The sequence below is a fragment of the Poecilia reticulata genome, linkage group LG6, assembly GCF_000633615.1.
Source record: "Poecilia reticulata strain Guanapo linkage group LG6, Guppy_female_1.0+MT, whole genome shotgun sequence".
NCBI lineage: Eukaryota > Metazoa > Chordata > Actinopteri > Cyprinodontiformes > Poeciliidae > Poecilia > Poecilia reticulata.
The window spans coordinates 10,661,209-10,674,230 of NC_024336.1; the positions used below are offsets into that span (position 1 = coordinate 10,661,209).

Genomic DNA, 13,022 nt, shown 5'->3' on the forward strand with positions numbered 1-13,022 from the left:
AAATTGTAAAATAATGAGTCCAAACTGTTAAGTGACTGTAAGTGCTGAAACGTTCCAGGTTTTATTTATTGTTGTGCAGGAGAAAGATAAATAATTCTTTATGATATTTTTGGGTTTTTAAGGGAGGAAGAAAGGAAAATGTTGGTCCTTGAATACTTTCACCTTGGTGATTTTGGCCCTTTGTGCAGAAAGTTTGGATACCCTGACGTAGCCCCACAAACAAACAGTAACTTTTACTGTTTGTCTGAATGAGAAGGTTAAAAAAAAAAATCTTTGTGTCATGTTCTCCTAGCCTGGAATACATGTAATACGAAATCAGGTCAGTAGGTTTCATTAAGTGTTAAGTTTTGCATTCAGAACTGTTTTTGCATTGTTCATAGCAAAAGAGATAAAACGTTTGTGTCCCACGATTATTTTTAACTTGACAGGTTGGAAAACGTTTGGACGCCACACAGTGGGATCCTGTCGACCCCACACACAGATCCCAGTGTGTGGCATGAGGTCCCGGTGCTGCGCTGCTCTGTGACGCTTCAGACTCCACTTCCTGAGAAAGGTGAGAAAATCTCCACGGTGGATGACTGTTCACAGGAAGCACCAGTGGAAGCATTTAACCTCGTCAGCACTGGAGTCCAGCGACATCATGAAACGCATGCCTGTAAAACGATGAAAGTCCAGAAGCGTTCACTGTGACTATAACGTGGCGCAATAATTTAAATATAGATAAAATATACATGTATGTAGCAAACATTCATTAGGTGTTAAAGTGTTTAAGTAATTTAGAAATAATTTTAAAAGGACGCCTCATTATGGGATGATAAACTGCAGTAAAGAAAATGTATATATTTTTTTAAAATGCTGAAATAATTTTGTGTAATTTTAAAAGGTTTTAAAACATCTGTGATATTGTTAAGTAATGACTTCAACAATTATTTTATGTATAATAAATCACTGACATGTTATGAAATGGTTATAAAAACAACAACAAAATATATATATATATATATATTTTAAATTATTTCAGAATACTCTAAACTGTTAAAAGTCACCTTTAACTGGCAATTACATTAATTAATTAAATTAATTTATCAGACATTTTGGTGGAGATTAATCTGATGTTCAAAACAGATGCAATACCCTGTCCCTCTTTTTTTATATTTTCCCCCACATCCTTTGAAATATCGACAATATTTTATCCAAATCTTACTCTTTTAAATTTGGTTATTGATTTGTGTTGTTGTAAACTTAAAACTTTACCACTGGACTGTTTTATGTTGTATATTTATTTAGGCAATGTGAATGCGAATACAGAAACTGTAGATGAGGGTCATTTGAAGGGTGTAAAAAAAACATGTTTATACATGTAAACATGTTAAACTTTTTAATTTGTAAAATGTTCAGAACTGAAAAAAATCACCAGTAGAAGCGCTGTAGCATTTTGAGGTGAGTAAATATCTTAATCCATCTTCTTCATCTGCTCCACTGTGCTCCATTCAGAAATACATAACAGTGAAAACGGCTCATTTAGTGAACATTCAGCATTCAGAGAGACAGTAAATCATTCCAGGATGGAAACACAGGACAACCTTCAACGTGTCGTTAAGACCTCACACTGAGACAGAGGCCAGCAGCTCAGCTCTCTGTTGACACGTGGGTGTAGGTGGTGGGCTGAGGCGCTCCTCCGCTGTTCCAGGGCGTGTGCAGACCACACAGGACAGATCAAATCTGTCACACAAGGTGACCCCCAAGACGGAAGAGGTGTTTTGTGCTGATTGAATTTCATTTGGTTGTCATTTTAGCTTGACTGCATGAGGGGAAGCTTCAGGCAGAAACATACGATTTAAGATGATGCAATGTAGGGACAAACAGAAGTAGCTACTATATGTTCAAACTATCTCACTCAGAAAGGCACAAACTAAGTTTCTGTGATTTCAGCATATGCTGAAGTTTGGTTTGAGAGTGCCTCTTCTATACACTGTCAAACATTTTCACAGGAAAACTCTGGCAACTGTAAATATGTAAATTAACATACAGTGGTTGAAATCACAGCTGGATTACATTAACAATCTGTTAAGTCCACAAAAAATTGCATAGCAAAATGAAAACGAACCACAACTAACCAAACCCGCTCATGTAGAAAGTGCAGCATTAGGCAGTAAAGTGACTTATATTTTCAAAAACAACTGAAACATTTTGTTTTACCAATGTTAGAATGTCATATTGGCAGACTTGTTTTGTTCTATTTCAATATTTTTTTTGTTGTTACCACCATTTGTAGTTTTAACAAATACATTTGGTGTATACAAATATATTGTTGCTGTAAAAACATTAACATTTTACTTGACAATTTGCAAAAGTTTCTGTGAATTTAAACCATTGTTCTAATAACGGTAGGGAGGGGGGCCTAAAAATGAATTCCTATTTTTCTCTGAGATAAATGGCAGCTTTATCTAAGGTAGCCATTTTATAACATCTTCATTCTATTTTCTGCGAGGAGGAAACTTATTGTTCAAATAATTTCAAGATAGATAAAAATTGGACTTAAAGTTATTGCTTTGGAACATGCGATGAGACAAACATGATGCTTTTTGACTGTATAGTATTCTCTCGTCTTTGGCTTTAAACGGCAGCCAGTCCGTGATTTTTCTTCAACACCTACTGGTACCGGCTTCGGTCCTGATCCGGGGGTCAACAGATGGAGACATGGTTGCATTCCTGAGCAGTTGGAGTCAACAGCGCAGCAGATGCGTTGCTTTTATTTCAACGTGTTCCTGCGGGTCATTTGGAGGTACGGCAGCCCGAGCGGGGACAAAGAGCCAAGGGCAAATATCTTGGCTTTGTGGGGACAACAGCTGGGAGGAACTGACCGGGCAGCCGTTTCACTTCATTAAAGACTCAGCATGAGAGCAGCAGAGGCTTTTGGAGCTCTCCCCACTCTCCTCCCTCCTGTCTGTCGTTACACGTACATGTACGCACATCCACTCCCCAACGGAGATTACGAGGAGCGTTTTCACATCTCTCTGAGGTGTTGCTTCACAGGTAGAAGGATTCTGTGCTTTAAAACTACATTTCTACTTCTCAAGACCTAAAAGGAGAATTTCTGATCCACGCTTGTCGTATATAATGGGAAAGTGCTGCTCTTCTGCAACAGCGTCTTTGCTTTCCTCCACTTTGCAAACAGAAATTCATTGTTAAGGTGGGTATTGCCCTCAGGTTTTCATCAAAGCTGTACTAAAGACAAACTTTCCCCAATTTACCAACGGCATGTAGATTGTGGTGAAACTTTCATGCTTTAACTATTAGAAAAAATTCCCGAGATTCTTCTTCTTTTGAACTGGTTCAAACAATTTCTCCTGGCACAGCTGGATGGTGTGATGCAAGATCCAGTGCTTGGACCTTTTCTTTGTCTGTATAAATTTCTTGGATCACCTCATGCAAAAAATGTAACCGCCTTGTCAATGCTATGCTGATGACATGCAGATCCACACGTTCCTAAAGTCCGGTGATCTTGCAAAGCTCACTAATTTACACCAATGTTGAGCAGAAATCTGTGACTCTGTGGCTCTTATTTTTCTCTTATCAAATCACAAACAGACACGTTCCAAATAAAATCATTCCGAGTAATGTTATGCAAGACATTAACCTACAACATTGTGTAAAAATCTAAGTGTTGTCTTTGTATTGGATGAAAAAAGCATCCTATATTTTGAAAAGTTCTCTAGAAATGAATACATTCTCCTAAAATACTCAACACATCACTTAAGCATAATGGATGCAAATCATTTGTTGTGGATGTTTTACTTACTTGCCTACATCTTATTAACTTCTGATCCCGTTTCTTAAGGTACTCACCGGTTCTCTTTTAACCCTTCCAGACTGAACGGATTGCCGACGATCCAGCCAAATTTGCAATACCGTAATTCCACCACAAGTTGTGCTATCTTGCAAATTCAAACAGTTTCTAAAGGGGAGACGTTGCGCTTTCCAGCCGATATCGGGTTATTACTGGTAAATTCACCCCCGCCGTAGCAGGGAGTGAAAGTAATCTGATGAAATAGTGTTTTAATAGACGGTAAATTGTGAAAATAACTTGCTAAATATTTAAAGTTCCAGTTGTTATGGATAAATGGGCAATATATATTTACTCACAGGACATTTTGAAGAACTGTGTACAATTAAAATAAGCAAAAATACCCAGGCGGACATTTGAAACTTAGGTCTTATAAGGTTAATAAAGCACAAACTAAMCATTATCCAATTCATACACAAATATGTCTGCCTTGTCGGCATCGACACACCACCGACTTCATGATTTGATCTTTTGAGCGAGTGATGGACTGGTCCCCCCTTAGTGTCACAAAAGAAAACACCTGTTAGAATCTGCTTAATCCCAGCCAGCGGCGGTGCTCCCTGGGCTCTTAGGGGCCCCGTTTAATCCGCAGAAGGGCACCAGGCCAAGGCCAGGGCAGATTAGACCCCCAGCATCCATCCATCCAAACATCCACCCCTCTACACACACACACACACACACCTCTTAAGTCTGCCTCATACAACAACTGTTTGAACTGGCTTCTTAATTTGCCCATCTGCCCCCCACCCCACTCACTAGTCCAAAACTCACTGGTCCCACTCCCACAGCACTCTGTCCCCACCTCCTTTCCCTCCCCTGGTGGGATTTAAAGTCCATTGATTTGTTGATTTCTCCTCTTTTGTTTGCAACCAGTGGAGTGTGAACTGGACATCCAGGGTCCAGAATACAGTGCCAGAACTTTTTGCATGGCAGATTAAGGTCCTAATCTAGACATCTGTGAAGGTGGAGTCCACCTTCTCCTTCATGGTTCTGGAGGCCAGTTTGTGAAGGTATCAACTAGCTTTTTATCTGTAAACCGACGATAATCTATACTGGAATTAAAAAAAACAACGTTGCAAACAATTTATGATTATGATGGAGTAAAGATAAAAACATTTGAATTTGAACTTGAAAGGATGATTTATTCCCAAGAGAGTTTCCACCTACCACATAAATTCAGATGAAATGATTAAACCTTTTGTTTTCAGCATGCACACATTGTCCAAATATTTCTCACCTATAAGTAATTTTTAAAATAAAGTTGTAGTTATGATCCAAAATTATGATTAAAGTAAACATAAACAAGCTAAAAGATAAAGTTAGGAACTTTTCAAGCAAGTTTGAAAGATAAAACAAATTTTTTCATGACAAAACAGATAAAAATGTTTTTTTAAAAGTGAAATTAACTTTTGAAAAATTATTTTGTGAGATCTTCTATTTAAATAATTTTATTTTTCTAATGAAAAGCGGTCCAATTCTTTTTTTTTTCCTATTGTAACTATATGTGACTGAACAATGAAAAATAATGCCTGATTATTATGTGAAATAAAAATAATCCACTGCTTTCAAAACATTTGTAGATATAAAAATCTGGTTTCGAGTGCTTTGTATTCAGGCCTTCTTCACTCTTTTATCCCTCAGTATGTATTTTTTTCATGAACAACAAAATGTATGTTTCACTTTTCAAGGTTGAATTTTGAAAACCATGATCGTTTTTCTTTTTCTTAAGTCATGCATGGGTTTATGTTGGCCTTTAACGTGATATGGCAATAAGAAACATTGAAGTTTGTTCTTGATCTTTTCCACAACTTTGTGGAAAAGTTCAACATGTCAGACATTATATTTTACATGCAGCTACATTAAAACTGTAATGAAACATTTAATGAATGTTAGATTAAACATCTCAACTTTTGTAATTTTTCAATGATAATATTTCTTAGTCACCAAGGGGACGTTTTGGGAAATGATGAGTGAAAACCCAAATACTTAGAAACGTTTTTATTTTAAAGTTTGTACAAGATGTTTACAGTCTGTAAGTGACATAAACTTAAAAAAAGCAGAACATCCTGCCATTGAATTAACACATTTATCTGTACTATATAATTTTATGCACCCTAGTAGAGTAGTTCCTGAATATTTTCAATAAGACTAAAATGTTTCCATAACAGGAAATGACTGGCTCAGTTAATAATAAATGCGTAATCTTAACTCACATTCAACACCAAAACTACAGAGCTATAATCTGAGATTAACTGTGTGATCGTTAGATGCTTACTTTTAAATTTGTATCTCCTCCTCTCCTTGAAAAATTTTATTTTTCCCTCATATCTTATAGGTTTACGTTACAACTTTTTGAAATTTGCCCATTTCTATTTATCCGTGAATTAATTTTCTGATTCTTCTAGTGTCAAACGGCAAACAACAGCAACGGACCTTCAAACTGTTAAATCCAGTCAACACAACATGTGTTTGGGCAGTAGGACAAAACCTATAAATAGACTAGGAGGAAATGCAAAGTCCACACAAAAAGCTCTGCACAACTGAGTCAGTAGACGTTGTTACATACAGCTACACCGTGGAAGTTGAACCGACTAATTACATTACAAAGGGATAATATAGCAAGATTAGTACGATAATAACTTAAGTATTTATGTCAAAATATACATTTTGTACCAATCCAATCTCCCTACATATGGAGTTTACGTAGTTAAAAATTAACAACAATTATCTGAGTCATTTAGCCTGAAAAAATAGGAGGTCTGATTTTCAAACCTCAGGTTATTCATATTTATAAACACTTCGCTTAACTAGCTAAGAGTTTAAGTAAGCTAAATACTTAACTAGGTAAGCGAAGTATTTAATTAGCAAACTAAATATTTAGTGTGAAACCAAATATTGAACTTGCTAACTAAATATTTAGCATGCTAGCTATATATTTTATTTTAGGCTAAATATTTAGCTTGCTAATTATTTTTCTAGTTTGAAACTGACATTTCTAAATGGACCAACATGATGAAAATATGACTGAAAAAATGAACCCCTATTTTTTCCTCTATCAGTCTCAATAACTTGAGACTGATAATTGCTGTTAATTTTTGACTTTGTAGCTTTAAAAATGTCACCCTGTTCCTATAAAGTTTCCTTCCGTTGGCGTTAAAGTGAGTAGAAGCAACAGATCCATGGTTGACCGTCTAAACGGAGACGACCTTGTCACATGGCAGCAGCTGGCTGACGCCGATTTTCTTCACATAATCGTTCTGCAGAGTCAAATGCAAAGGTAAAGTCAGCAGCTTGCTCTAGGAATCAAAACGCATTCAATTAAAGCCGCCGTAGGTTAGCAGAGCTTTTTAACTGTCGGGGTGGAACATAATGTTTAATGCTCGACATGTATTTAGCTTACATGATCTTACATTTCTAAGAAAGAAATGCGTAAAAGAAAAACCTGCTTAATGTCGGACATTTTTCAGCCCTTACTATGTACTCGACAACGTTGATGTGGTAGGGTATTCCCCCTATCTCCTCACACTTCTTCATGTTCAACCTCTCCGGGTCTCCAGGAGCCAAAACAGGCGAGCCCGGCTCAGCCTGCAGCAAAAAAAACAAAACAAAAAAAAAATAAAAAGTTGGAGAGAAAAGAAGGAAATCTCTTCTCCTATTCAATCCACACACAAAAAATTACATTTACATATGCTGCTGCCTCTGGCTGCATTTTACAACTTAAAGCAAATTCTTAAGAGGCTTAGGAGTCTGTTTTCTGGGTTATTAAACAAAACATAAGCTAAGATACCTAAAGTGCTACTGCTGTTTTCTTTCAAAGCGTTGCGTACTCACAGGGTCCTGGTCTCTCTGGATGGAGAGCAGATCCGACATTCTCTCGTTGAATCCGGGAGCAAAGTTTTCCGGGTTGATTGCAACAAAACACTGACCCTGAAATCCAAAACGGGACAAATTATGAAGATAGTACAGACTCCCTTTTTCACTGATGCAAAAAATAATACAGATCCTAGTATCTAAAGCACATTGCATAGACATATCAATTACTGAAAGACAACTTTAAAAATTAAATTGTAATTTAATTTTTATTTAAATGCAAATTTTGTCTTTCAATTCATTCTTCAAATAGACAAACAGTTCATTAGTCAGACTGAGAAAAAAAATGCTGTCAGTTCAGAGCAAAAGGCATAGCAACTAAATGCTGTCTTGTTTAGTTCTGGTCCTGGAAACACTGAACAAGTAGCCAAATCAAATCAGTAATTAACTTTGGCCTAACACCACCATTTTGAAGATATACCAGGACTCTGACAGCAGCATCATGGAGGAGCTGCCTCGTTTGTTTTTTTGTTTTTTTTCTTTAACAGAGACCACTAAAGACAGCTTTATAGTTTTTCTATGTCCCATTTCAACAGGAAACTCATTTTCATGGCGGCGTTTTAAGATTGGTGGTTGTTAAAGTTTAAAACAGAGTGCTTCTTTCTGTCCTTGCTTTCCTCAGACCAAACTTCTAACCTATTTGCAATAAACTGGAGGAAATTCTGACTCATCCACTCACTGGTGTTACAGAGAGACAGACTCATGGACTAAGGTCAGGCGACGACACAAATAAAAAGCTGCTTTATCAGCATAAATATGGAAGCAGACGTAGTTTTCAATCATTTGATATGGGAGAAATCAATCATGTTAAATTTAAGTGGGCTCAGAACAAATCCTAGAGGAACCCCACAATCGATTTATAACTACCAAATGATACAACATAGTCCCTGTTATAAGAGCTTCTCCATGTGCTGTACTGTGTTTTACCACTTTTGTTTTTGCTAAAAATGACCTTCAGACCTCAGCAGCACTCGGTCTGCTGTTTATTCTTTAAAGAGGATTTTACAAACGGCACTGAAGAAAACTAGTTGGTGCCTCGGTTATCAACAAACAGAGGAATGAAACATACTGACTTGTATGTTTCTATATTTCAAAGTCAAAAGTGAAAACGGATAAAAACAGCATGGACGTACCAGGTTGGCGACGCAGTCGGTGACCTTCCATGTGCGGACGTATTTGCTGTACTGGGCTCCAGCCAGGATCCCCCAGAAGACCTCCACCATCATCCCAAGACGGTAACCTTTGTAGCCACCTGCTATCAACAAATGAGCCACAATAAATATAACTCCACCATTATGCTCTCTAACAGGTTCGTTCCCTTTTAGGATCCATTTCATGGATTCAAAAAGTAAAAGGTAAACGAAACCTGGGACTAAGATTTGGAGAGGTGATTCTTTGTCGTGTAGCTTTCTGAACAAAACTGAGAAATAAACTAATCATAAGTTACAAAAGACAAGGGATGGACAATATAGCCCATTTTTTATATCAAAATTTTATCCTAATTTCTAAAAGTAAAGATATTTATTGAATTTATGCCAAGATGCACATTTGTGAGACTAGATTTAATTAACCCTTAGTGCCATCAACACATCAGGGCTTGTGTGTTTGATTTAAACAAAAAACAACTATTTTATATATATATATATATATATATATATATATATATATATATATATATATATATATAACATTTTGCAGTGTAAATTATTAAACCAGTAACTGTTTAAGAACCTAAAGGAAAGGCAGGGAAACAAAGCTGAACCCTGTAAGTGAGAGTGTAGAAAAACAATGTCTACAATACCTAGAACCTTCTGCTTTGGTTCTAGGTTAGAGTGCTTCATATCTTAATATTGTTTTATTGTTCATTTGAATCCGCCTCAAACAATTTGTGGTCTTAATCAAGCTAAGGAGCAAGACTCAAGTGTCACATTGGAAGGACTTTTCTGCCATCTGGTGGTTGGAGTGTGAACTACGCCCGGTGGTGATTTTGTTCAGTTTGTGATATTACAGTGTTAGATTTGATTGTAAATACTTTGATGATAAACATGCAATGGTTGTTCATGTTCATGAGATGTAATTCAGTTTCAAAGCCCAATTTCAGCAACAGAAGCATCCAGAAAATAATCGACACACATTACGCCCAACTGCATCTGTTTCTAATTTGCATGATACTAAATTGTAGATCAGATGCATCCAAATGAACAATTTATATTCACTGAATAATAATTTACTGTTTATAGAATTGGGGAATTGGAGAAAGATTAAAGTCAAATTAATGTTGATGTTCATTTCTATCATATTCTCCAACCTGTGGCTTCACTGCCACCGATGGGGACCAGTCCTCCTCCGGTCAGAACACTCGTTGGGTCCGTTGTTACGTGTCCCTTCGGGTCACAGCCCCATCCATCAGGGATCGGATCGCCTCAGCTCCACTTGTATGCGCATTACCTCAACCAGGTGAGAACGAAGACTTTACGCATATTTAACGCTGTTGATTTGATTTTAAATGCGACGCCTAGTTTGACATTAACYGGACGACTAACGGGTATATGAATAAACGTTAATTGTATCAAAAGGTCGACTAACTAAGCTGGGATTCTCTTCAAAACGAGGTTTTTCAGTACTAATGTGCTGCTCTCTTTTTCAACAAACCAAAATAAGTCCGGCTCTCACCTTTCCGAGCGCTACCGCAGAAGTGGCCGTGTCCAGGACAAAGCTGTCTCCGTGTTCGGCGGGAGSCGCCACGCTCAGCGGGTTGGTGCCCAACGTGCGCTACAGGGTGCAGTTTCACATTGTTTTTCCAAGAATTATATGTAAGAGAATGTACAAATCTAGGACATGCATTCTATATTGTGTTAAGGCTTTAGGAAATGCAGGGACTAAAGAAGGAAAAAGCCTCTCAGTTGGGAATTGCTGACGTCCAGAAGCATCACATATGGGTTTATTCTGCGGATTACATGACATTCTTACCTCTTTACCTCGCAGGAGGGCCACCAAGGGGGAGGTGTTGGTAAATGACATACCCTGGAGAAACGACATAAATACTATTGAGACGACTGAAGACATACTTCACTTGTGTCGGTTATAAAATTAAAAAGTTTTAATGGAGAGAGGGAAGTCTCACTCTCGATCATGTTTTCTTTCAGGGCTTGCATTGAATAATAACCAGCATTTCCAAAATGGTTAGAGCCTTTGAGAGCAGAGTGACATAAGTTTATCATCCGTTTATTATTGTTTTCTTTGCCTGCCTTTCTTCCCTAATCACCTATTGAGATATGTCTGCAAATCAACATGGCTAACCTGACTCTGTTTCCCAGCCTCTATTAAAACCAGAGAACACGAGGGACCCACCATGCGTCACCACCCAGCCAATGCTGACCTCTTTGGCCTTCCTAATAGCCAGATTCATGCAGAAGTTTCCCACGACTGGGCCCAGCAGGTTGTTCCCGTCCACCAGCGCTGTGGCTGCGCTCTCCTTCTCCACCACGGGCTCGCCCTCCACTGCACACACTCCTGTCTGTATGTCCTTCAGGTTCATATCTGTCAGCACATTTTGGGCAGGGATTATTACCCAGCAGACGTCAAACGGTACAACATAACGACAAGCTGCCGTTATGGACACTGAAGGGTGGATATTTACAAGCTTCCACATCGACTGACCCATCCTGTTGAGCCCGTGGCTATAGTGCCCCCCTGCAGTCTGCGGTCACCAGCACCTCGGCTAGGCTGCTAGCATGATGGGGTTTGGCGCCCACGGTTGTTAGGCACCTCTCAATGAAGCTTTGCACCTCCTGCTGGCTAATCATGCATCTGCATGGGGGTAGAAAACAGGAAAACGCTCACTTCTCTGCTCTGTGTTGGCATTTTTTTTGTTGTTGTTTTAATTAAAGAATTACAATAAAATTTGTGGAGCATGGAACATGAGAAACAAAGAGGAACAGAAATACAAAGTAACACAGTGGTGATACACTCCAGAACGAAGCTTAAATGCAACAGAGGGGGGTCAGCGAGTGCAACGCATCGCATCGCATCACGCCGCATCGCATCGTGCCGCATCGCATCACGCCGCATCGCGCCGCATCGCACCACTGCGCGGCGCCGCGTTTCTAATACAGACCAAGACACGTCGGCTGTCTTTACGCTCGCTTTGGGTGCAGCTGTGAAAAAGGAACCTCGTGGCTCTGCTTCACTTTCAACTTCAATGGATTTCATCTGATGAGTAATTATAGAGGGGAGAACAATTCTGAACTGCAAACAAAATGATGGATGGTCTTTAACAAGAGTTACAAATTAAACTCAAAGTGTGGCGTGTCTTTGTATTGTTACAGTTACATCTGCAGATCTTAAGGTTTTATTTACTAACTTTGCTTTAGAAATATTTGGGGGGTGGGGGGGGGTGTTACACAGTCTTTGCAAAACAGCTCAATATCAGTCAGACTGGATAAAGAGTCTGTAGCCATAGATTTCCATTTGGTTTAGATCTGGACTTTGACTAGGACACTTTTTAGCTCAATATTCTAATATCTGACCCGAAGCTGTGGTTATATGTTTGGGGTCGTTGTCCTGCTGGAAGGACACGCCTCTGCTACACTCACACAGATGTTGAAACCTTCATCATGTTTCATTCATGGATTGTGTGTGTGTGTGTGTAGCCCCCAGCATGATACTCCCACCACCGTGTTTCGTCATCAGGATGGTTTGTTCAGGGTCGTATTCGGTTCTGCTCTCATGAGCAGAACAGCTTCTTTCATATGTTTGGTCAGCGTGGCTCGTGGAAAACTATTATAAAATTATTGTTTTTGGTTTGCCTGTCGATTTCTGTTCCATCAATAAACGGTCAAATTTATGGGAAAAAAAAAAAAAAATATATATATATATATTACCCAACTCTCCAGATGTCTCTGTCTGAATTGTGTTTACAATGTGCAAAAAATCTAAACTGAAACAGGAGAAGTTACTGTAAAGACGCTCAGTAATAACTTTTCATGCATAAACAGACCAGCTGCAGAAGCAGCTTCTGCTTTTGCTTTTCTCCAGAAACTCCTGATTAGTGGCCCCACTAATCTGCTGACTGTCATTGTTTCTCAATCCTCAGCCTCGACCTGCTGATTTAATCTGTGTAGATTAGGAGACGATCCGCGCTGGGAACGCCACCTGTTAGAGCGTCGATCACTCCGTTAGTTTGTCTCCGTCTCAGTGGGCGCCATCATCTCGCAGTGAGATGGGGTTCGTTCTTTCTTTCTTTCTTTCTTTCTTTCTTTCTTTCTTTCTTTCTTTCTTTCTTTCTTTCTTTCTTTCTTTCTTT

General features: G+C 38.6%; 1 protein-coding gene across 1 annotated transcript in view; it reads right to left on the minus strand.

Moving 5' to 3' along the window:
• Positions 1–6,895: 6,895 nt before the first annotated feature.
• LOC103465980 (uncharacterized oxidoreductase YjmC-like) overlaps positions 6,896–13,022 on the minus strand; it is an 8,731-nt gene continuing 2,604 nt past the window's right edge. Inside the window, 11 exon segments of the mRNA XM_017305155.1 lie at positions 6,896–7,104; positions 7,322–7,432; positions 7,679–7,774; positions 8,851–8,969; positions 10,026–10,149; positions 10,370–10,489; positions 10,688–10,761; positions 10,842–10,907; positions 11,069–11,257; positions 11,378–11,408; positions 11,410–11,527. Coding sequence (XP_017160644.1) covers positions 7,039–7,104; positions 7,322–7,432; positions 7,679–7,774; positions 8,851–8,969; positions 10,026–10,149; positions 10,370–10,489; positions 10,688–10,761; positions 10,842–10,907; positions 11,069–11,257; positions 11,378–11,408; positions 11,410–11,527 — 1,114 coding nt within the window. The 3' untranslated portion in view covers positions 6,896–7,038.